The following is a 26,496-nucleotide window of genomic DNA, read 5'->3' as shown; positions in this document are numbered from 1 at the left end:
AAGTCCCAACAATAAAAATTTTAAAGTTCCTTTTTTACCTTAGCTCCTCATACTCCCATTCATATGCCAGTTAACTGGAAAAGAAAGGATTTATTTAATTCAGAGCTCTGTTACAGACAAAAAACTTGGGGAGATTACTTGCTCGTTTTTGAAGAGAACAGCAGATGAGATGTGCTGTTCCAAAACTGGCATACATTCTAACTGCCGAATACATGTAGACAAGTCACAGATCTAGTAGAACAGTTCTTTTCAGGCAGTGTTGAAAAGTAATTTAGCAGGCTTTCATCAAAGACAGGAAATGCGATGAATTGACACAGTGGACTTCTCGGTCTTTCAGAGATACTGGAAAGTGAGCTGGGTTGTGGTCTTATTTTTACACTTCAGCAGACTTGACTTTATCAGCTGCTCACTGCAGAAGGTAAAACACTGATCACAATCAAAAAGCTTGCGAGTTTTCTGTCCATCCCAGGTGCGCTCTGCTGCAACTGGGCTTGTCCAATCAAGGGACACTTGTCACCTCTCTGCCCCTGTTACCAGGTTTTCGATTCCATCTTTTGCTTGAGTCATGTGACAACCAGTAACATTGTTGCCAATCTAATTCCTTCAGTGCCTGCTTGATGTTTCTCTTTAAAAAACTGGTCCAACATTTATTCAGTTTAACTATAAATTCCTTTAAAATAATTTTAACAAAAAAAAATCACTTTCATAACAGCACTAAATGGGATAGATTCAGAACAGATCTAGCAGTTCAAAATGAGCATACATGAGGAGCAGTGAGTTAGCAGTAGCAGGAGAATTCTATTCCACCACAGTCTGTGACCTCATGGCCTTGCCATATCTCCCACTCTACCATTACCATCAAGCCAGGGGACCAATCCTGGTTCAATGAGGAGTGTAGTAGAGCATGCCAGGAGCAGCACCAGGCATACATAAGAATGATACCACACTGGTGAAGCTACACAGGATTGCATGAATGCTAAAAAGCAGAAGCAGCATACAATAGACAGAGCTAAGCAATCCCACAACCAACAGACCATATCAAAGCTACCATATCCAGTTGTGAATGGTAGTAGATAATTAAACAATTAACAGGAGGAGGAGGCTCCACAAACATCCTCAATGATGGGAGAGCCTAACACATTAGTGTTAAAGACAAGGCTTAAACGTTTGCAACCATTTTCAGCCAGATTTGCTGAATGATAATCCGTAATGGCCTGCTCCTGACATCCCCAGTATCAGGGATGCGAGTCTTCAGCCAATTTGATTCACTTTACATGGTATCAAGAAATGGCTGAAGTCACTGGATATTGCAAAGGCTACAGGCCCTGACATCATCCCAGCTGTAGTGCTGAATACTTGTGCTCCTGAACTAGCTGTGACCTTAGCCATGCAATTCCAGTGTAGCTACATCATAGGCATCTACCTGACATTGTGGAAAATTGCCTGGGTATGCCCTGTCCACAAAAAGCAGTGCAAATTCAATCAGTTTAAACCCAATCAGCAGCAAGGTGATAGAAAGGATCTTCAATGCTGTTACCAAACAGCATTTACTCAGTAATAACCTGCTCATCGCTGCTCAGACTGGGTTCCAACAGGACTACTAAGCACCAGACTGCATTATAGCATTGATCCAAACTTGGACAAAAGAGCTGAATTCCAGAAATAAGCTAGAGTGACAGCTCTTGATATTTAGGCAGCATTTGAATGTGTATGGCATCAAGGAGCCCTAGTAAAATTGAAGTCAATGGGAATCGGGGGTAAGGCGTCCACAGGCTGGATTAATACAGAGCACGAAGGAAGATGGTTGTGGTTGTTGCAGACCAATCATCTCAACCCCCAGGAGTTCCTCAGGGCAGTGTCCAAGGCCCAGCCATCTTCAGCTACTTCATTAATGTTGCTCTCACCATCATGTCAGAAGGGGGGATGTTCGCTGATGATTGCAGTGATCAGTCCCATTAATAACTCCTTAGATAATGAAGCAGTCCATATCTGCATGGAGCAAAACCTGGACAACATTTAGCTTAAGACTGATATATGGCAAGTAACATTCTTACCACACAAGTGCCAGGCAATGATCATCTCCAACAAGAGAATCTGATCTTCTCCCCTTGGCATTCTTTGGCCTTACCATTAATGAATCCCCTACCAATGTCCTTAGGTTACCATTGACCAGAAACCCAACTGGACCAGCCATATAAATACTGTGGCTACAAGAGCAGGTTAGAGGCTGGGAATTCTGCTGCAAGTAACTCACCTTCTGCATCAATCATTTGTTCCTCTCATGTGAATCAGCCAGACTATTTTATTCTTTCATGGAATGTGAGCATCACTGGCAAGGCCAGCATTTGTTACCTACCCCTAGGTGGCCTTGAGAAGATGGTGGTGAGCCATCTTCTTGAACCTTTGCAGTCCATGTGATGTAAATGCACCCATAGTGCTGTTAGGGAGGGAGTTCCAGGATTTTGACCCAGCAACAGTGAAGGAACAGCAAGATATTTCCAAGTTAGGATGGTGTGTGATTTAGAGGGAAACTTGCAGGTGATGAATTTCACATGTGTCAGCTGACCTTGCTGTTCTGAGTGGTAGAGGTCACAGGTTTGGAAGGTGCTTTCGAAGGAGCTTTGGCGAGTTGCTGCATTGCATCTTTAGATGGTATACACTGCTGCCACTTTGCACAGTGGTGGATAGATTGCCGAGCAGGCTGCTTTGGCCTGGATGGTGTTGAGCTTCTTGAGTGTTGTTGCAGCTGCACTCATCCAGGCAAATGGAGAGTATTCCATCATACTCCTGACTTTTGCCTTGTAAATGGTGGCCAGGCTTTGGGGAGTCAGGAGGTGAGTTACTTGCTGCAGAATTCCCAGCCTGACTGTGTAACCACCCGATTTAGATGGCTGCTCCAGTTAAGTTTCTGGTCAATGGTAACCCCCAGGATGTTGATAGTTGGGAATTCAGCAAGAGTAATACTGTTGAATGTCAAAGAAATGGTTAGATTCTCTCTTGTTGGAAATGGTCATTGTCTGGCACTTGTGTCAGAGTCAAAATAATTTACTGCACAGAAGGAGGCCATTCAGCCTATCGAGTCCATGCCGGCTCTCCATGGAACTATGCAGTCAATCCCACTCCCTTTGCTTGATCCCTGTAGCCCTAAATCTATTTCTCTCTGTTGATCATCCACCTTCCTCTTGAAGTCATTGATCGACTCCACTTCCACCCTCCTTGTGGGCAGCATGTTCCAGGTCATTACACCCCGTTGCATAAAAATGTATGGCCTCCTATTCCTCCTGCATCTTTTGCAGAAAACTTTCAATGTGTCTCCCTAGTCCTTGTACCATTTGTTGTGAACAGTTTTTGCTTGTCCAACTTATCTAAGTGTGTCATAATCTTGCACACTTCTATTAAATCTCACCTCAATCTCTGTTATTCTAAGGAGAACAAACCCAGCTTTTCCAACCTAAGCTTGTAACTAAAATCCTCTATCCCTGGAACCATTCTGGTATATCTCCTCTGCACCCTCTTAAGACCCTCATATCCTTCCTGAAGTGTGGTGACCAGAACTGGTGCAATACTTCAGTTGGGGTCTAACCAGACCTTTATAAAGCTTCAGCATAAATTCTCTCTTGTACTCAATTCTTTTATTTATGAAGCCCAAGATGCCATACGCTTTACTAACTACTCTCTCAATATGTCCTACCACCTTCAAAGATCAAGGCACATGCATTCCCAGGTCCCTCTGTTCCTGCAGATGCTTTAGAACACTGCCATTAAGTATATATTGCCTCTCGCTATGCCTTCTGCTAACATGCATCACCTCACTTGTAAGAATTAAATTCCATCTGCCACCTCTCTGCCCATTCTGCTAGCCTATCGATGTCCTGTTGCAGGCAGTTCACATCATCCTCACTGCCGTACTTCAAGTTTAATGTTGTCAACAAATTTTGTATTCCAAAGTCTAAGTCATTTATATATAACAAAATAAAGTAGCTGTCGCAGCACTGACCCTTGGGGAACACACGGTCTACCATCCTCCAGTCTGAAAAACAACCATTTACTGACAACTCACTGTTTTCTGTCATAAGCCATTTTTTTACTCAATTGGATACTGACCATCCTATTCCATGATCCTCAATTTTGTTAACCACTCATGTGGTACCTCATCAAATGCTTTCTTAAAATCCATACAAACAACATCCACCGCATTCCCTTCATCAACCTTCTGTTACATCAAAAAGTTCAATTAGATTAGTCAAACATGATCTGCTTTTTAAAAATCCATGCTGGCTATCCTTAATTAACTCGAACTTCTAGGAGCCTGTTGATATTTTCCCTGATGGCTTCTAAAACCTTACCCACCGCTAATTTTAAACTAGCTGGCTTGTAGTTGCTAGGACTGTCCTTACACCCTTTCTTGAATAAGGGTGTCACATTTGCCACTCTCCAATCCTCTGGAACCTCCCCCGTATCCAGGGAAGATTGGAAGATCATGGCAAGCCCTTCCACTATCTCCATCCCCACTTCCTTTAGCAACCCAAGGCAAATCATCTGGACCAGGTGACTTAGCTACCCCAAGCATTGCCAGTCTTTAGAATCTCCCCTCAATTTTTATCCTATCCATTGCCTCTACTCTCTCCACTTCCTTAATGAACACTGATACAAAGTACACATTAAATTTATTAGCCTTGCCCAGTGGCTCGAAGCATATATTACCTACTTTGTCCCTAATAGGCCCCACTCCACCTCTTACTACCCGCTTACTATTTACATGCCTGTAGAAGATCTTTGGGTTCCCTTATGTTGACTGCCATTCTATTTCCATATTCTCACTTTGCCAATCTCTATCTCCCTTGTCAACCAAGCTGCCCTATCCTTGGTTCCCCTATCTTTCACCCTTGTTGGAACGTTCTTAGCCTGTACCTGAAGCATCTCTTCCTCAAAAAAAAACCATTGTTCCGATACAGCTCTTCCTGTCAGTCTTTGGTTCCATTCTACCCTGGCTAGATCCCTTCTCATTGCATTGAAATTAGCCCTCTTTCAATCTGGATATTCTACCTTATTTTGTTCCTTGCTTTTCTCTATTACTAGTCTAAAACTTATGATACGAAGATCACCCTTACTGAAGTGCTCCTCCACAGACACTGGTCCACCTCATTTCCCAGCACCAGATCCAGCAATGCCTCTTTTGTAGTTGGGCTGAGAAAATACAGAGAAAGGAAGTGTCCTGAACACATTTGAAAAATTCCTCCCCCCTCCTTACCCTTTACTCTAAAATCTTCCCAATTGATATTTGGGTAATTAAAGTCCCGCAATATCACAACTGTATAGTTCTTACACATCTCTGGTTTCCCTGCATACTTGCTCCTCTATCTCACTCACTATTTGGAGGCCTATAGAATACTCCTAGTACTGTGATCATACTCTTTTTGCTCCTCAACTGTAACCAAGTGAATTCTGTCCTTGCCCCTTCAAGGACATCCTTCCTTTCCAGCCCTGCAATGTGTTTCCTAATCAGGACTGTTACACAACCTCCCTTTTTACCTTCTCCGAACACTTTGTACCCTTGCATATTCAGTGCCCAGTCTGCCATTTTAAGCCACGTTTCCATTATTACCACTACATCATATTCCCATACTGTTATTTCTGTTTGTAGCTCACCAACCTTATTCACCAGAATTTACACAATTTACATGCATTTACACACATAGAAATATAGGAACATAGGAGCAGGAGTAGGCCATTCAGCCCATCAAGCCTGCTCTGCCATTCAATATGATCATGAATGATCATCCACTTCAATGCCTTCCCCCGCCCCCCACCACCCACCACCCGCCCCGCCACACTATCCTCATATCCCCTTATGTTATTTGTATTCAGAAATCTGTCAATCTCTGCTTTAAACATACTCAATGACTGAGCTTCCACAGCTCTCTGGAAGAGAAAATTCCAAAGATTCACAACCCTCTGAGTAAAGAAATTTCTCCTCATCTGTCCTCAGTGGCTTCCCCTTTATTTTGAAACTGTCCTCTGGTTCTAGACTTCCCAACCAAGAGAGATATCTTACCTGCATCTACCCTGTCTATCCCTTTAAGTATTTTGTAGGTTTCAATTAGATCACCTCTCGTTCTTCAAAACTCTAGAGAATATAGGCAGTTTCCCCAGTCTCTTCAAGGACAGTCTCACCATCCCAGGAACAAGTCTGGTGAACCTTCATTGCATTTCCTCTATGGCAATAATATCTTTCCTAAGGTAAGGGACCCAAAACTGCACACAGTACTCCAGGTGCGGTCTAACCAAGGTTCTATACAATTGAAGCAAGACTTCACTACTCCTGCACTCAAATCCTCTTGCAATAAAAGCAAGCATACCATTAGTCTTCTGAATTACTTGCTGCATCTGCACGTTAGCTTTCAGTGACTTATTGACAAGGGTAACCAAGTCCCTTTGTATATCTACACTTTCTAATCTCTTACCATTTAAGAAATACTCTGCTCATTTACTCCTCCTACCAAAGTAGATAACCTCACATTTTTCCACATTATATTCCATCTGCCACATTCTTGCCAACTCACTAAGTCTTTCCAAATCTCCTTGAAGCCACTTTGCACCTACCTCAACACATTCCCACCTTGTTTTGTGTCATCCGCGAACTTGGAAATATTACATTTGGTCCCCACATCCAAATCATTGATATATATTGTGAACAACTGGGGCCCAAGCACTGATCCCTGCAGTACTCCACTAGTCACAGCCTGCCAACGTGAGAATGATCCATTTATTCCTACTGTTTTCTGCCTGATAACGAATCCTAATCCATGCCAGTATATTACCTCCTATCTCATGAGCTTTAATTTTGCTAACCAACTTCCTGTGGGGGACTTTATCAAAGGCCTTTTGAAAATCTAAGTATACCATGTTCACCAACTCCCCTTTGCCAATTCTGTTAATAATATCCTCAAAAAACTCCAACATGTTCATCGAATTCATAATCGATTTGCCATTCATAAATCCATGTTGACCATGCCCATTATTATCCAAATGTCATAGAGTCATAGAGTCGTACAGCATAGAAACAGTCCTTTCTGCCCATCACATCCATGCTGACCATAATGCCTATCTATACCACCTGCCTGCGTTAATTCCATATCCCTCTATGCCTTGCTCATTCAAGTACCTGTCCAGATGCTTCTTAAATGTTGCTACTGTTCCTGCCTCCACCACCTCCTCTGGCAGCTCATTCCAGATACCCACTATTCTTTGTGTGAAAAATTTACCCCTTTGATCCCCTTTAAACCTCCTCCCTTACCTTAAATCTATGCCCTCTAGTTTTAGTCACCCCTACCATGGGAAACAGACTCTGGCTATCTACCCTATCTATGCCTCTCAATTTTATATACCTCTATCATGTTCCCTCTCAGCCTCCTTTGCTCCAGGATAAACAGACCGAGCCTATCCAATCTCTCTTTATAACTCAAGCCCTCCAAACCAGGCAACATCCTTGTGAATCTTTTCTGCACCCTCTCTAGCTTAATCACATCTTTCCTTAGTGCAGCAACCAGAACTGCACACAGTACTCCAAATGCGGCCTAACAAACGTTATGTAAACTGTAACATGACATCCCAACTCTTGTACTCAATGCCTCGGCCGATGAAGGCAAGCATGCCATACACCTTCTTCCCCACCCTGTCTACCTGTGTTGCCACTTTCAGGGAACTATGCACTTGCACCCCAAGGTCTCTGCTCAACAACACTCCCCAGGGCCCTGCCATTCACTGTATATGTCCTGCCCTGGTTTAACTTCCCAAAATGCATTACTTCACACTTGTCTGAGTTAAATTCCATTTGCCAATCCCTTGCCCACTTTCCCAGTTGATCTATATCCTGTTGTAACCTTAGACAACCTTCCTCACTGTCCACTATACCACCAATTTTGGTGTCATCTGCAAACTTACTAATCATGCCCCCTACATTCACATCCAAATCATTAATATACATGACTAACAGAGGGCCCAGCACCGATCCCTGCGGCACACCACTGGTCACCTACCTCCAATCTGAAAAACAACCCTCCATTCCCACCCTCTGCTTCCTATTACCAAGCCAATTTTGTATCCAATTTGCTAGCTCACCTTGGATCCCATGTGTTCGAACCTTCTGGACCAGCCTACCATACGGGACCTTGTCAGAGGCCTTGCTAAAGTCCATGTAGACAACGTCCATCACCCTGCCCTTGTCAATCCTCTTGGTCACCTCTTCGAAAAACTCAAATTTGAGAGAGACATGATTTCCCACGCACAAAGCCATGCTGACTTTCCCTAATCAGACCATGCCTTTCCAAATTCATATAAATCCTGTCCCAGAATCACTTCCAATAACTTTCCCACCACTGATGTAAGGCTCACTGGCCTGTAGTTCCCTGGCTTATCCCTGCTGCCCTTCTTAAATAAAGGCACTACATTAGCTATCCTCCAGTCTTCCGGTACCTCACCCGTGGCTAACAATGATACAAAAATCTCTGCCAGGGCCCCAGCAATCTTCTCCTTTGCTTCCCACAGCATCCTAGGATATACCTGGTCAGGCCCTGGGGATTTATCCACCTTAATGCGCTTCAAAGCCTCCAACACCTCCTCCTTTGTAATGTTGATATGCTCCAGGATATCGCTGTTCCCTCCCTTGAACTAGCTTCCATGATCTTTTCCATAGTAAATACAGACGAGAAATATTCATTCAAGACCTCGCCCATTTCCCGTGGCGCCACACATAGATTACCGCACTGATCCTTAAGGGGACCTACTCTCTCCCTAGCTACCCTTTTACTCTTAATATACTTATAGAATCTTTTAGGATTCTCCTTTATCTTATCTGCCAGGGAAATCTCATGGCCCCTTTTCACCCTCCTAATTTCCTTCTCAAGTGTACTCCTACATCCCCTATACTCCAAGGGACTCGCTTGATCCCAGCTGCCTATACCTGACATAGACCTCCTTCTTTGTCCTGACCAGACCCTCAATATCCCTCGTCAACCAAAGTTCCCTAAACTTGCCAGCCTTGCCCTTCCATCTAACAGGAACATGCCAGCCCTGAACTCTTCCTATCTCACTTTTAAAAGCCTCCCATTGATCACATCCTTTAGAACAGATTCTAGCATTTTACCAATGACTGATGTAAAGCTAACAGGTCTGAAATTCCCTGTTTTCTCTCTCCCTCCCTTCTTAAATAGTGGGGTGACATTTGCAACCTTCCAATCTGCTGGAACCACTCCAGAGTCTGTAGAATTTTGGAACGTGATCACCAATGCATTGACTATCTCCATAGATACCTCTTTCAACACTCTGGAATGTAGAATATCAGGTCCTGGGGACTTATCAACCTTCAGCCCCATTAATTTCTCCAATATAAACTTCTTACTAAGACTAATTTTCTTCAATTTCTCATTCCTCTCCATCCCCCCCCCCCCCCCCCTCCCTCAGTGAAGGCAGATGCAAAGTAATCATTTAGCTTCTCTGCCATTTCTCTATTCCCCCATTATAAATACTCCTGACTCTGCCTGTAAAGGATCTACATTTGTCTTAGCCAAATGTTTCCTTTTTATGTACCTATAGAAGCTTTTACAGTCAGTTTTTATATTTTTGCAAGCTTATATTCATATTCTATAATCTCTTTCTTTATCTTTCTTCGTCATCCTTTGCTGTATTCTAAAATCCTCCCAATCCTCAGGCTTGCTACTATTTCTGGCAACTTTATAGGCCTTTTCTTTTAATCTTATACAATCCTTAACTTCCTTTGTTATCCATGGTTGACTGCCTTTACTTTTGGGGTTTTTGTAACTTGAAGGAATGTATAGTTGCTGTAAATTATGTAATATTTCTTTAAAGACTATCCATTGCTTATGTACTGTCATACCTTTTAATGTATTTTCCCGATTCACCTCAATCAATTTGCCCCTCATACCTTCATAATTTCTTTTGTTCAAATTTAACACCCTGGCTTCAGATTGAACTACCTCACTTTCAAACATAAATGTAAAATTCTTTCATATCTCATCCCTAAAAGGTTCTTTTACAACAAGATTATTAATTCGCCCTTACTCATTACATATTAGATCTAAAATAGCCTGTTATCTAGACAGTTCCTCGACAAACTGCTCTAGAAAACCATCCCCAACACTCCAGAAAATCTTCCTCCACAGCATTAGTGCTTATTAGGTTTACCCAGTCTATATACTGATTGAATTCACCCATGATTACTGTAGTATCCATGCTACATGCTTCTCTAATCTCCTGACTAATGCCATGCCTCACACTACCACAACTGTTTGGTGGCCTATGAACAACTTCTACCAATGTTTGCTGCCCCTTGTGGTTTCTTAGCTCCATGCTAACAGATTCCACATTTTGTTCTTCTGATCGGAGATCCTCCCTCACTAATGTGCTGATCCAATCCCTTATCAGCACAACACCACCTTCTTTTCCTTTTTGCCTTTCCTTCCTAAATGTCAAATATCCTTGAATATTCAGTTCCCAGTCTTGGTCACCTTGCAGCCACGTTTCTGTTATGGTAATTAGATCATACCCATTTACTTCCATTTGGGCCTTTAAGTCATCTACCTTGTTGCAAATGCTGCATGCATTCAGGTAGAGTACCCTTAACCTTATCTTCTTGACATTCTGCATTCTAAGCCTAGTTGATGCTTGCCTTTGTTTCACCTGCCTTCTAATGTCACTTGCTACTTTGCTACCTCCTGTTACAAGCTTTACTTCCTTCCAATTTGAGCTACCCCTCAGGTTCCCACCCCCCTGACAAGCTAGTTTCAACCCTCCCCAACAGCACTAGCAAATCTCCCTGTGAGGATGTTAGTTCTGGTCCTGGAAGGTCCACCTTGTACAGGTCCCACCTGCCCCAGAACCGGTCCCAATGCCTCAGAAATCTGATGCCCTCCCTCCTATACCAATTCTCCAGACATGTGTTCAATCAATCAATCAATCCTCCTATTCCTAAGCTCACGAGCACATGGCACTGGGAGTAATCCTGAGATTACTGCTCTTGAGGTCCTGCTTTTTAATTTCCTTCCTAACTCTCTAAAATCTGCTTTCAGGACCTTATCCTTTTTCCTACCTATGTCATTGGTAGCAATGTGGACCACGACCTCTGGCTGTTCACACTCCTCCAGAAGGATGTCCTGCAGCTGCTCTGACATCCTTGACCCTGGCACCAAGGAGGCAACACACCATCCTGGAGTCACATTTACTGAAACGCCTGTCTGATCCCCTGACTATCAAATTCCCTATCACTATTGCTCTTCCACTCTTCTTCCTCCCCTCCTGTGCAGCTGAGCCACTCATGGTGCCACAGACTTTTCTCTGGCTGCACTACCCCGAGGAACCATTGCTCTCACTAGTATCCAAAATGGAAAACCAATTAGCAAGCAAGGTGGACTCAGGGGACTTCTGCACTGCCTGCCAAGTTCTCTTAAACTGCCTGGCAGTCACCCATTCCCCATCTGCCTACATGCTCCTCATCTGCAGTGTGACCACCTCCCTAAATGTGCTATCCATAGAGTCCTCTGCCTCACAGATGCAGAACAGTGACTCCAGCTGCCACTCGAGTTCCAAAACCCAGAGCTCAAGCTTCTGTAGCCAGTGTCACTTCCTGCAGATGTGTTTGTCTAGGATACATGATGCATCCATGACTTCCCACATGCCACAGGACATACATTCCACCTGGCCGAGCTGACCAGCCATAACATAACTTTAAAAGCTTTTTGTTACAATCAGAAGTAAAATAACTTACCAGTTACTCACCAATCAACTGCTTCCCCTGTACCAAAGGGAGAGGCAGCTACTGGAGGCTGAAAAAAGGTAGAAGAAAGTAAGAAAAAAAGGAGCCCCTTCCTCACATACCAAACTCCCACTTTACACTCTGTGCATTCAAATTTATTTTCTTTTAATTTATAGTTCCCCTCCTTCCCAAATCCCCTCACTTACCAAACTTTCTTCTTCACACTCTGTGCTATCCACTCGCACTCAGTGCAGAGAAATAGCACTGACAGTCCCCTCAATCTATACTCTGAAAACAATGTTGTGTCAGCTCTTCTAGAGCTCTGCTAACGCTCAGAAACCAGTTTAAGCTAGCTACCTAATTAACTAGCTTCAGCTGCTCTCAGAGTATTAGTATACCCCTGTTTAAAACTGCAAGAAACCTCACTTACCTCTTAACTGAAATAGAAATTTCAATTAATTGCTAGATGTAAACCAAACAAAAACTAATCTTGAGAGATTAACCCTTAAAATTCACTCACTTACCAAACTCCCTTCTTCACACTCAGTGCAGACAAGCAGCACTCACACGCATTGTAATCGTGTCTTTGCATTCCTCGTCGTCCTTCTCAGTCCACTCCCATGTAATACAGAACTGGTCCCTTCTCTAGCACTAACACTCTCACTCTGACCCCATCTACTACTTTGCTATTTCCTACGCTAGTGCTAACAGTCTCTTCCAATTCTCTTTGGTGTTCCTTTCTTATTATCTCCTGGTTCCCACACCCCTGCCAAGTTAGTTTAAACCCTCCCCAATAGCACTAGCAAATCGCCCCACAAGGAGATTTGTCCCAGCTCTGTTCAGGTGCAACCCGTCTAGCCTGTACTAGTCCCATCTTCTCCAGAACTGATCCCAGTCCCCCAGGATTCCAAAACCCTCCATCTTGCGCCATCTTTCCAGCCACGCATTCATCTGCACTATCCTCCTATATCGATACTCACGTGCGCGTGGTACTGGGAGCAATCGGAGATTACTACTTTTGAGGTCCTGCTTGCTAGCCCCTTGTCCTGTGGCACAAATGTTACTTGCCACTTATCAGTCTAAACCTGAATGTCATCCAGTTCTTGCTGCATGTGGACAGTGCTTCAGTATCTGACTAGTCACGAATGGTACTGAACACTGCACAATTATCAGCAAACATCACCACTTCTGACCTTATGATGGAGGGAAGGTCATTGATGAAGCAGCTGAAGATGGTTGGGCATAGGACACTACCCTAAGGAATGCCTACAGTGATGTCCTGTGGCTTAGATGTTTGACTTCCAAAAACCACAACTACCTTCCTTTGTGCTAGGTATAACTCCAACCAGTGGAGCGTTTTCCTTCTGATTCCCATTGACTTCAATTTTGCTCGGACTCCTTGATGCCACACTTTGTCAAATGCTGCCTTGACGTCAAGGGCAGTCACTCTCACCTCACCTCTTGAATTCAATTCTTTTGACCATGTTTGGACCATGGTTGTAATGAGATCTGGAGCCAAGAGGCCCTGGCGGAAGTCAAACTGAACATCGATGAGCAGGTTATTGCTCTGTAAGTGCCGCTTAATAGCACTGTCAATAACATCTTCCATCACTTTGTTGATGATCGACAGTAGACTGATGTGGCAGTAATTGGCCAGATTGGATTTGCCCTGCTTTTTGTGGGCAGGACATCTCTTGGCAATTTTCCATATTGTCAGGTAGATGGCAGTGTTGTATCTGGACTGGAAAAGCTTGGCTAGGGTCATGGCTAGTTCTGCAGCACAATACTTCAGTACTACTGCCAGGATATTGTCAGGGCCCATAGCCTTTGCTGTATCTAGTGCCTTCAGCAACTTCTTGATATCACATGGAGTGAATTGAATTGGCTGAAGCCTGGCATCTGCGATGCTGGGGGTCTCAGGAGGAAGCCGAGATGGATCATCCACATGGCACTTCTGGCTCAAGATGGTTGCAGATGCTTCAGCCTTGACTTTTGCACTGTTGTGCTGGACTCCCTCATCATTGAGGATGTCAATGTTTGTGGAGCCTCCTCCTCCGCTTAGTTGTTTAATTGTCCACCACCATTCATGGTTGAATGTGGCAGGACTGCAGAGCCTTGATCTGATCCGTAAGTCATGGGATCGCTTAGCTCTGCCTATCGCATGCTGCTTCTGCTGTATAGCATACAGTTAATCCTGTGTTGTAGGTTCACCAAGTTGGCACCTCATTTTTAGGTAGGCCTGGTGCTGCTCCTGGCATGTACTCCTGCACTCCTCATTGAACCAAGGTTGAACCTCTGGGTGGATGGTAGTGGTAGAGTGGGTGATATACCAGGCCGTGAGGTTCAGATTGTGGTTTAATATAGTTCTGCTGCTGCTGATGACCCACAGTGGCTCATGGATGCCTAGTTTTGAGCAGCTATATCTGTTCTGAATCATCCCATTTTGCACAGTGGTAGTGCCATGCAACACAATGGACAGTATCCTTGGTGGGAAGACGGGGCTTCGTCTCCACAAGGATTGTGCGGTGGTCACTCCTACCAATACTGACCTGGATAGATGTATCTGTGAAAGGTAGATTGGTGAGGCAAGGTCAAGCAGGTTTTTCCCTCTTGTTGGTTCCCTCACCTTCTGCTGCATGTCCAGTCTGGCAGATATGTCCTTCAGATCTCGGTCACATTGGTCAGTAGTGATGCTACCGAACTACTCTTGGTGATGGCCATTGAAGACCATACCCAGAGTACATTCTCTGTCCTTGCTACCCTCAGTACTTCTTCCAAGTGATATTCAACATGGAGGAATACTGATTCATAAGCTGAGGGAGAGCAGTAGATGACAATCTGCAGGAGATTTCCTTGCCCACGTTTAACCTGGTTCCATGGGATCCAGAGTCACTGTTGAGGATTCCCAGGGCAACTTTCTCCGGACTGTATATCACTGTGCCGCCACCTCTGGTGGGTCTGTCCTGGACATATCCAGGGATGGTGTTGGAACAGTCTGGAACATTGACTGTAAGGTATGATTCAGTGAGTATGACTATGTCAAGCTGTCAGTTGACTAGTCTGTGGAACAGCTCTCCCAATTTTGGCACAAGTTCTCAGATGTTAGTAAGGAGAGCTTTGCAGGGTCGTCCGTGCAGTGGGTACTGTTGTCGTTTGCAGTGCCTATGTCGATCGCGGGTGTTCTGTCCGGTTTTATTCTTTTTCAACTTTTCTGTAGTGGTTTGGTACAACTGAGTGGCTGTTCGGCCAGTTCAAAGGACAGTTTAATGTCAACCACATTGCGGTGGGACCGGAGTCACATGTAGGCCAGACCGGGTAAGGGTGGCAGATTTCCTTCCCTATAGGATTAGGTCATTTCTTTAACTGAGCTTGGTTTTAATCCAAAGTTACCATAACAAAAAGATGGAAAATCATATTCCATGAACAAGTGCATTTTGTAACAATGGCCTATATTTTGCGGCGTCCCAATAGCGGAAAATGCTGAGACGTTTGCCATATTGCAAGCCAAAATGGTGCTGGAAACCGGAAGTTGCAGTGTGCCTGAATGGGCTCTGGAGGAGCATATGAAGCTGGCCCCGCCATTCCGATCTTTAAAGTGGCAGGGACCAGCAGTGGGTGAATTTGGGCTATTTGCTAAATAGTGGGCAAATAACCTAAATTCACCAATTACTTGCACAGATATTTTGTGCAAGGAATTAGAGCTGATAATTACAGCAGGGCCCCTCGAAAAAGTTAAAAAGTGCTCAAAATGTTTAACAGTATTTAAAATCATCATAAAACGCTCACCTCCAAATTCCCCTCTAAGCCAGACACCATCCTGACTTGGAGCCATATCGCCTTTCCTTCACTGTCGCTGGGGCAAAATCCTGGAATTCCCTTCCTAACAGCACTGTGGGTGTACCTACACGCCAAAAACTGCAGCGGTTCAAGAAGGCAGCTCACCGTCACCTTCTCAAGGGAAATTAAGGATGAGCAATAAATGCTGGCCTAACCAGTGACGCCTACATCCCCCGAATAAATAAAAGAAACAAAGTGAATACTGACAACACAGAGCATGCACAGAGCGATCGCAGACGTCAATAGTGTGATGCAAACATTTTCCAGCTTGCCAGTATGAATGTGCGCGTGCGCTTGCATGACGTCACCGCGCAATGACGTACGCACCCCTCAGTAGTCGTCTCCATTCACCCGTACCCCACTCCCTCCCACCTTCCCTGCTTCAATCACCGCTTCACCCTGCTCGACTGCTCACTCCCCGCCATGCCGCTGCCTTCCCTCAGCCACTCGCTACCCCTGCCACCTTCCCCCACCTCCTCCCCTCAGCTACCCACTCTCCCCCCCTCTGCCACTCGCTTCAGGCTCGCTTCCCCCCTCTCAGCCACTCACTCCCAGCCTCGACATTCCCTGTGTCCCCCCAGCCCTCCAGCTGCTAGCTCCAGGCTGCTCCGCTTCCCTCCTCTCGGCCATTCACTCTCACATCACCCCTCATGGCCCGCTTTGCTTCTTCGGGCAATGCAGCGGGGAACAATCAAACATGGGAGTGAGTGGCGAATGTGTGTTGTGAGGAAGATGCAAAGCAGCTTCAATAGGATTTGGACAGACTTAGTGAGTTGGCAAGAATGTGGCAGATGGAATATAATGTGGAAAAATGTGAGGTTATCCACTTTGGTAGGAGGAATAGATGTGCAGAGTATTTCCTAAATGGTAAGAGATTAGAAAGTGTAGATGTACAAAGGGACCTGGGTGTTCAATAAGTCACTGAAAGCTAACATGCAGATGCAGCAAGCAATTAAGAAGGCTAAAGGTATGTTAGCCTTCATTGCAAGAGGATTTGAGTACAGGAGTAGTGACGTCTTGCTTCAATTGTATAGAACCTTGGTTAGACCGCACCTGGAGTACTGTGTGCAGTTTTGGGCCCCTTAACTTAGGAAGGATATTATTGCCGTAGAGGGAGTGCAACGAAGGTTCACCAAACTTGTCCTCAGGATGGCAGGACTATCCTATGAAGAGAGATTGGGGAAACTGTGCCTGTATTCTCTAGAGTTTCGAAGAACGAGAGGTGATCTCATTGAAACCTACAAAATAGACAGGGTAGATGCAGGTGAGATGCTTCCCCTGGTTGGGGAGTCTAGAACCAGGGGACACAATTTCAAAATAAAGGGGAAGCTACTTCAAACAGAGATGAGGAGAAATTTCTTTACTCAGAGAGTTGTGAATCTTTGGAATTCTCCACCCCAGAGGGCTGTGGAAGCTCAGTCATTGAATATGTGTAAAACAGAGATTGACAGATTTCTAAATACAAATGATATAAGGGAATATGAGGATAGTGTGGGAAAAAGGCATTGAAATGGATGATCAGCCATGATCGAGTCGAATGGCAGAGCAGGCTCGATGGGCTGAATGGCCAACTCCTGCTCCTATGTTCCTATAAGATCCTGAACGGTCTTGATAAGGTGGATGTGAAAAGGATGCTTCCTCTTGTGGGTGAGTCCGGAACAAGGGGCCACTGTTTAAAAATTAGGGATTGCCCTTTTAGGACAGGGATGAGGAGAAGTTTTTTCTGTGAGTGTTGTGTGACTTTGGAATTCTCTGCCTCAGAAGATGGTGGAGGTGGGATCATGGAATATTTTAAGGTGGAGGTAGATAGATTCTTGTTAGGCAAGGGAATCAAAGATTATTGGGGGTAGATGGGAGTGTGGAATTCGAGACACAAACAGATCAGCCATGATCTTAATGAATGGTGAAGCAGGCTAGAGGGGCCGAATGGCCTACTTCTGATCCTAATTCATATGGTCATAATGCACCACATTGCTAGGCTTTGCTGATATTTTTGACGTTGGACCATGCTGCAGCAAGAAGTGTCAATCCTGCTGCAGCCTACAAACCAGGTAAATTCGGATTTCTTTGTGCAGTCAGCAGCGAATGCTGCCACTTCACAACTGACTGCAAAATCCAAGCCATAATAGTTCTAGCATCTCTCTAGGAAATACCATTTCAGCACTTTTATGGAAAATGCTTTTTAACTGTCTCTCTGTGAGGTATCATTCCAGAGTTCTTCTACAAGCTACCATTCCAGCATCTTTCTTTTGATTCCAGTATTTCTCTGGGAAACACCCTCCTGCCATCCCTCTGAATAATACTATTTCAGCCGTTTTATGTTGAGTTTTATATGATCCAACACTATTAAATTCAATTTCAAATATACATCATGAATACAACCTGTTTTCATTCTTTGTATCCAGAACCTCATGATTTCACAACAGGGGGAGTCTGTACAAATTGCCTCTTCCAAACTAGCCCTAACCAGCCTGATTAAGGCATAAAGTACAGCAGCAAGGGGTAATTGAGCACTTGGGAGTTATTTTTTGTTTGACCTCATAATCTACCTTCTTCCAAAAAGTCTCTGGTCTGAGCCTTATACAACTCAGTTGAATATTCTATGCCTGCGAGTGCATCAGGGAGCCAAAAGGGTGACATAGAAGGAGCACTGCATTGTATCTGACCCTTACCATACCAAATTGGAACAATTACCAGGTACAACATGTGCATCACACATGAAGGATTGGCTGTTCAAGGACTAATCTCTTCCTGTTCCATTACAGGCATTTATTTGCAAAGCTGCATCGGTGGTTAGATTGGTCAGTGATTCTCCTAATATTGACAGCAATCATCTTTAGCTACTTGTCCCTGTTAATGGTAAGGTATTGATGAGTTATAGATTTGATTTTAAGTTATTGACTTATTTGTTATTAAATTTACTGGGGCACTGTGATATAGTGGGTTAAAATTTGAAGCCTGAGTTCAAATTTGTCCCAAATTAAACCCATGGTAGTCTTAGATGTCTATTGGCTGCAACATCTTATGTGAATAGAATTTGGGAAATTTTGGTGCAAATTGGCCAACTGAACATCACAAGACTTACAGTTTGGCACAGAATTGTCAATTTCATTTTGAGAGGGTGAAAGATAGCTGGTTTTGGAAATAGAACACTGGTGCAACCTTTTAAAGTTGGGCCTGAGGTATATTGTTGGTCGTGTAAAGGAAGCTTTTACTTGGCCTGAAACTTGTGTAATACCTGACCTAGAAGTGTTTGATAAGACAGCATAAAGGGTCCTGTAGGCTCACCTAACCCATAATTTACCTCACTTGGTAGTGCTGAATGGAACAATATAAAGAGATTTATACTTTTCATCTACTCTGTGCTGCATATTACTTGAGAGTATTTGATGGGGCAATAGATGGAATTGAACTCTGCTTCTAATCTGTAATTTACCGCTGGTAAATGTTTAATGCTGATACTGAGAGTGAAATCTCAGCAGAATTGACCCGCGTGCAGTAGGGAGGCCAGTAGTGAGTCAGTAACTCATTGCTACTTGAGGCGGGCTTTGCAATGGCTGTTTAACTCATCCCACTTCTAGATTTCCCGGCAAGTCATAGAGTGTGGGCATGATGACGACCCACACTCTGTGAATGAAGGCCCTCTATCTAAAGGTACCCTGGCAGGGGTCTGAATGGCTACAGAAAAGGTTGGTGCTGAAGCAATCTGAAAGCAAGGGAATGGAAGGAATAGGTGGGAAGGCTCGTCCTTGATTCTCTGGCTCTGTCCTGGAGATCATGCTGGAGGCGGTAAGGGCCAGGAGAAAAGCCTTTTTCCCTGTGGAGGGGAGGAAGAGGCCAGCCAGCCAAATAAAGCAGACATGGCTGGAAGTAGCAGAGGCTGTCATGTCAGCAGGAGGAATGCAATGCCCAGGAACTGGATTCAGTGCTGGAAAAGTTTAATAACCTGATTTGGTCTGGAAATTTGAGGGCCAGACCACTTCCAGATGGCATCCATCACTGTCTGACCTCCCTAACATTCTCCTGCATAGCATTCCTCTAACTGTCACACCTTGCAGTTCAACACCATATTTTCTCTACAGGCACCTCCTCAAATCTCCATCTCAATGGACAACACTCACACTCATCCTCGCCTTTTGCCCTCTCATACCAGCCCTCACAGTCACCTGCCAGAAATGTTCTCATTCCATCCCGAGCACACATTCCACTTCTCAGACTCATAATTTTCTGCTTTACCACTGCAAGAGAAGAGAGCCCACAACTCCAGGGAGAGGTGGAGAATTGTGGGTAGACTTGCAGCCATAACCATCCAGACCGCATTGGAGGAGGATGCCCTGGAGATCAGCTGGGCAGCACAAACACTAGGCGTCAGCGATGGGGATGTCCCAGAGAGATGGGGATGGCCCAGAGACCTGGTGACAGAATTAGATGATGCACTGCCACTTGGCACTTAACAGTCACTTATGTTGAATTGATGTCACCACGAACTGGGCTGTCATGATATGCACTACGTTGAGTTTTCACCCTTTCTCAATGTCAGCAGTACCCATGTGTTTCATCTCCTACGGGTCCTTCATGGGTATGTTCGTATGTGACAGAGGAGCTGCTGAAGGACCAGGCCGAGGAGTCCTCAGAGGAGGGCGAGCACTCTGAGGCTGCACCATCATATGACGCATACGCACCCTCCACCAGCACAGATACACACACCTCGGTGGGTAATGTGGTAAAAATAGCTAGGTTGTCACATGGTGAGGGGTACATCAGATATGAGCAGCTACTCGAGATGGACAGCAGTGGAGACTCCCCATCAGTGGGAACAGGGCACTCCAAGCTCTGCTCAGCTGGATGTAGATGCCGAACCTCGGGGGGGTCATTCATGAAAAGGGAATTTGTGGAGCAGCAGTGAAAAATATGTGCACATCTGTCACCATTTCCAGAGACCATGCACACTTTTGGAGAGAGATTGGAGGAGTTCATCTCTAGCATGAGTGCCATGCTGTCTCAGGTATTTGCGCTGATGTCCACCTCCATACAAAGAGTGGCCACCTGCCTGGAGAATCTGACTTGGCTGGCAACCGAGTGCATGCTGTCCCAGGCCAATGGCTTGCACACTCTGACTTCCACTTTACACAGAATGCAGCAGAGCCTTGCTTTGGTGGCTCGATGCCTCACTGACATACTGCTCTTCCACTCATAGTTAGTAGGAAAGTACAGGTGGGCCATGAAAAGAAGATCTAGAAAGGGCTCATGGCAGTGGGAACTCTTCTCAACTGCCCCAATTCTCATCCCTTGCCCCCTCTCCACCCAGACAGAGCCACACATGCTGTCTCTTCCTCTGATGACCTCGTCTTCCCCTGAACTGGTGCAGGTGGGGCATCCAAAACCCAGAGGACATCTTCCATGGACATCTCATGTCTCAGAGCAAGCGAGCGAGCAGCCTGCCTCCTGCTTAACTAAAGCAACAGGGGCTGCACTACATAGGAGTAAGAGGAAGCAGATAAGAAAGGCACATTAATTGCACAAGGCGATTCACTTGGGTGTGTATAGCAATGTTAATGGAGTCATAATGATGTTTATTTCAATGAATGAATGACTTTATTTTATTTGAACCCGTTATTTTAATAGTCTCTACTTTGTTGCATATCCCATTTAGTGAGTCTGGGGAATTAATAATGGATAATAAGGAGATGGCAGATGAATTGAACAGATATTTTGCATCGGTCTTCACTATTGAGGATACAAGTAACATCCCAGTATTAGCTGTAAGTCAGGAAATGGAAGGGACGGAGGAACTCAAAAAAAATTACAATCACCAGGGAAGTGGTACTGAACAAATTGTTGGAGGTGCGGGCTGACAAGTCCCTGGGTCCTGATGAACTTCATCGTAGGGTGTTAAAAGAGGTGGCTAGTGAGATAGTTGATGTGTTAGTTTTAATTTTCCAAAATTCCCTAGATTCTGGGAAGGTTTCGTTAGATTGGAAAATAGCGAATGTAACCCCTTTATTCAAAAAGGGACGGAGACAGAAAGCAGGAAACTACAGGCCGTCATTTTAATGGTCTCTACTTTGTTGCAGTTAGCTTAACATCTGTCTGAGGGAAAATGTTAGAAGCTATTATTAAAGACATTATAGCAGGGCATTTAGAAAATTCCAGGTAATCAGGCAGAGTCAACGTGGTTTTGTGTAAAGGAAATCATGTTGAACCAATTTATTGGAGTTCTTTGAGGGAGTTACATGTGTTTTGGATAAAGGGGAACCAGTGGATGTATTGTATTTAGATTTCCAGAAGGCATTTGATAAGGTGCCACATCAAAGGTTATTGCAGAAAATAAAAGCTCATGGTGTAGGGGGTAACATATTAGCATGGATAGAAGATTGGTTAGCTAACAGGAAACAGAGTAGGCATAAATGGGTCATTTTCTGGTTGGAAAGATGTAATGAGTGGTGTGCTAGGCGGTCAACTTTTTACAATTTACATAAATGACTTAGATAAAGGGACTGAAGGTATGGTTGCTAAATTTGCTGATGACACAAAGATAGGTAGGAAAATAACTTGTGAAGAAGACAAAGGGATATAGATAGGTTAAGTGAGTGGGCAAAGACATGGCAAATGGATTATAACGTGGGAAAGTGGGAAATTGTCCACTTTGGCAGAAAGAATAAAAAAGAAGCATATTATCTAAATGGTGAGAGATTGCAGAGCTCTGAGATGCAGAGGGATCTGGGTGTCCTAGTGCATGAAATGCAAAAGGTTTGTATGCAGGTACAGCATGTAATTAGGAAAGCTAATAGAATGTTATTGATTATCGCGAGGGGAATTGAACACAAAAGTAGGGAGGTTATGCTTCAGCTGTATAGGGCATTAGTGAGACCACATCTCACTGTGTACAGTACTGGTCTCCACTTAAGGAAGGATATAAATACATTGCAGGCAGTACAGAGAAGGTTTACGAGACTAATACCTGGAATGGGTGGGCTGTCTTATGAGGAAAGATTGGACAGGCTAGACTTGTACCACTGGAATTTAGAAGAGTAAGAGGCATCTTGATTGAAACATATAAGATCCTGAGGGGTCCTGACAGTGTGGATGTGGAAAAGATGTTTCCCCTTGTGGGAGAATCTAGAACTAGGGTCACTGTTTAAAAATAAGGGGTCGCCCTTTTAATACAGAGATGAGGAGACATTTTTTCTCTCAAAGGGTCGTGAGTCTTTGGAATTCTCTTCCTCAAAAGGCAGTGGAAGCAGAGTCTTTGAATATTTTTAAGGCAGAGGTAGATAGATTCTTGATAAGCAAAGGGGTGGAAGGTTATTGGGGGTAGGTGGAAATATAGAATAATCAGTTCAGCCATGAACTTATTGAATGGCAGAGCAAGCTCGAAGGGCTGAGTGGCCTACTCCTGCTCCTAATTTGTATATTTGTATTTACCCTGGACAGTAGCCTTCAGGTGAATGGTGTGCCCAGCCTTTCGAGGAAATGGTGATGGTTGACTGTTGGAATGAGGTGTGTCTTGTGGGAGTGTGGGGGGCACAGGGTTTCTGATGACAAACTTAGATAGCTTTATGCCCACATATTAAGTGAAGCGTGCCTTGCTGAGTCTGCATTGGGCTTCTCTGGCAGCAAGTGTGCAACTGCAGGCACCATGGCCACATCTGGCTCCAAGTCCTCTTCCTCGGAGGAGGAGGAGAATGCCAGGTGTTCTGCGCCTTCCTCCTGCTGCAGCTCCAGTTGTCTCTGCAGTACAATGTTGTGAAGGGCAGAGCAGACCACAACAACCCTGCAGACGCTTGATGGGGCATACTGAAGGGTGCCTCCAAATCCGTCTAGGCACCTGAACCACATTTTAAGCAACCCAATTGCTTTATCTATGATTGCCCTGGTGGTGATGTGGCTCCTATTGGATCTCTCTTCTGGTTCACTGGTAGAGTTCCTCACAGGAGTCAGCAGCCAGGTCCTGAGAGGATAGCCCTGGTTTCCCAGCAGCCAGCCGCTGGCACTACATGGAGGAGAGAAACCCTGCTGGAGATGTGATTGCCGCAAAAATGAATGAGTCATAGCAGCTCCTTTGCTATCTAGCGATATATGCATGACCACCTTCTTGCAGTTACTTGGTGGACATTGAGGGAGTGGAATCATAGAATGCCTACAGCACAGAAGGAGACCTTTTGGCCCATTGTGTCTGTGCTGGCTCACTGCAAGAGCAACTAACCAAGTCCCACTCCCTGACCTGTTCCGCGAAGCCCTGCAAACTTTTTCTCTTCAGGTAATTGTCCCATTCTATTTTGAAGGCCTCAATTTGAATTTGCCTCCAATACACTTTTAGGCAGAGCATTCCAGATCCTAACCACTTACTGCGTAAAAAAACGTTTTTCCTCATATCGCCTTTGGTTCTTTTGCCAATCACTTTCAATCGGTGTCCTCTGATTCTGGATCCTTCGGTCAATGGAAACAGTTTCTCTTTATTTACTCTGTCCGACCCCATGATTTTGAACACCTCTATCAAATCTCCTATTAATCTTCTCTTCTCCAAGGAGATCAGGCCCAACTTCTCCAAATTATCCAGGTAACTGAAGTTCCTCATCCCTGGAACCATTCTCATGAATCTTTTCTGCACCTTCTCCTTTACATCCTTCCTGGAAGTGTGGTACACAGAACTGAACACAATACTCCTAGTCAAGGCTGAGCCAATGTTTTATACAAGTTCATCATAACTCATTTGTTCTTGTACTCCATGCCCCTATTTATAAATCTCAGGAACCCATATGCTTTATTAACTGCTTTCTCAACCTGCTCTGCAACCTTTATTCATTTGTACACATATATTTCCAGGTCCCTCTGCTCCTGCACCCCATTTAGAACTGTACCCTTTAATTTATATTACCTCTCATAATTTTTTCTACCAAAATGAATCACTTCACACTTCTCTGCATTAAATTCAATCTATCACTTGTCCGCCCATTCCACCAGCCTGACTATGTCCTCTTGAAGTTTATCGCTAGCCTCCTCACAGTTTACAATACTTCCAAGTTTTGTGTCATCTGCAAATTTTGAAATTGTGCCCTGTACCCCCAGGTCTAGATCATTAATATATATCAAGAAAAGCAGGGGTCCTAGCACTAGCCCCTGGGGAACCCCACTATCTAACTTCCTCTAGTCTGCAAAATAACCGTTCACCACTACTCGCTGTTTCCTGTCACTCAGCCAATTTTGTATCATGCCGCTACTGTTCCTTTTATTCCATGGGCTCTATCTAACATTGCTGACAAGCCTGTTATGTGGCACTTTATCAAATGCCTTTTGAATGCCCATGTACACCACATCAACCCTCTCCACTACCTGATCAAAAACCTCAAGCATATGTTAGCCATGATTTCCCCTTATCAAATTTGTGCTGGCTTTCCTTAATTAATACACATTTCTCCCAATGACTATTAATTTTGTCCCAAATTATCATTTCTAAAAGCTAAAAGCTTTCCCACCACCGAGGTTAAACTGACTGGCTGGGTTTGTCCTTACACCAATTTTTGAACAAGGTTGTAACATTTGCACTTTTCTAGTCAACTGGCACCACCCCTGTATCTAAGGAGGATTGAAAGCTTATGGCCAGTGCTTCTGCAAATTCCACCCTTCTCTCCGTCTTCTTTGATGCATGTCATCTGGTCCTGGTGTCTTATCGACTTTTAAGTACAGCCAGCCTATCTAGTACCTCCACTTTATCAATTTTTAGCCCACCCAGTGTCTCAACCACCTCCTGTTTCACCATGACTTGGGCAGCATCTTGTTCCTTGGTAAAGACAGATGCAAAGTATTCCTTTAGTACCTCAGCCATGTCCCGTGACTCCATGCATAAATCCACTTTTAGGTCCCTAATTGGCCCCACTCCTCCTTTTACCACCCTTTTGCTATTTATATACTGATAATGGACTTTTAGGTTCCCTTTTATGTCAGCTGCCAGTCTCGTTTCATACTGTCTCTTTGCTTCTCTTATGTGTTTTTTCACTTCCCCTTTGAACCGTCTGATTCCTTTGTGATTATTGACGACTCCAGGCTGATCAGAGGGTGCCATGATTGCCACATGTGTGTAATCAGTGAGTCTCTGTACCCGTGGGAATCCAGCCACTGCAGCAAAACCAACAGCCTTCTATGTTTGACTGGCCTCATCTGTGGCAAAGTGGACTTAATTGGCGGCCTAGGAAAACAAGCCATTGGTGACCTGGGTGATGCACTTATCGGTAGCAGAGTGAGAGGTCCTGGAAATGTCTCTAGCAGATCCCTGGAAGGAGCTGGAGGCAAAGAAATTCCAGGCTGTGGTGACCTTGATGGCCACTGACAATGCGTGCCCACCTGGTACTCTTGGAAGGAGGTCTTGTTCCAGGAGGGTGCAGATGTCAGCAATGACCTGGCATGAAAGCCTGAGCTTCCTGATGCACTGTTGCTCTGTCATGTTGAGCAAGCTAACCCTCTGTCTGTAGGCCTTGTGCTGCAGTATCACCTCCTTCGAGCTTGAGCTCTCTGTCCATCTCCTCTATCTTGTGGAGTGGCATATGGCTGCAAAGAAAGCAGCTGCTGTTGGTATCTTTGCTACTGCTGGTGTCCTTGCTGCTGTTGCTGCAGCTGTTGGTATGGATCCTGGTACTGCTGATTTTGGTGTGGCTGCTCCTGCTGCTCCTCATCAGAGGTCCAGGCTACAGCTGCGTAAGTTGCTCCCATGCTGTAATGAAGGCTGACAGCAAGAAAGTTGAGATGCAGGTGAATATACTCCAAAGCACTTGAAAGTAACATCAGAACACTGAAATTGAAACTCAAAGTAGTGATTTCAGGCTCTCAGAACAAATCCTGAAAGCACAAGCCTTTCACTGTGGCTGGCCACAAGTTTAGCTATTTCAGTCTAT

The 26,496-nt window shown here is 44.5% G+C and overlaps 1 protein-coding gene across 8 annotated transcripts in view; it reads left to right on the top strand.

Moving 5' to 3' along the window:
- gdpd2 (glycerophosphodiester phosphodiesterase domain containing 2) overlaps positions 1-26,496 on the top strand; it is a 224,312-nt gene that overhangs the window by 122,580 nt on the left and 75,236 nt on the right. For 7 of the 8 annotated variants that reach the window (XM_068047952.1, XM_068047953.1, XM_068047955.1 and 4 more), the window contains one exon: positions 18,373-18,466. The exons of the other annotated variant lie outside the window; for it this stretch is intronic. In XM_068047952.1, coding sequence (XP_067904053.1) covers positions 18,373-18,466 — 94 coding nt within the window. The remainder of the gene's footprint in view (positions 1-18,372; positions 18,467-26,496) is intronic. 8 annotated transcript variants of the gene reach the window in all.

Source organism: Heterodontus francisci, chromosome 15 (genome assembly GCF_036365525.1).
Source record: "Heterodontus francisci isolate sHetFra1 chromosome 15, sHetFra1.hap1, whole genome shotgun sequence".
NCBI lineage: Eukaryota > Metazoa > Chordata > Chondrichthyes > Heterodontiformes > Heterodontidae > Heterodontus > Heterodontus francisci.
Note: the sequence above shows the minus strand (reverse complement) of the source record. Positions and strands in the feature narration are given on the sequence as shown.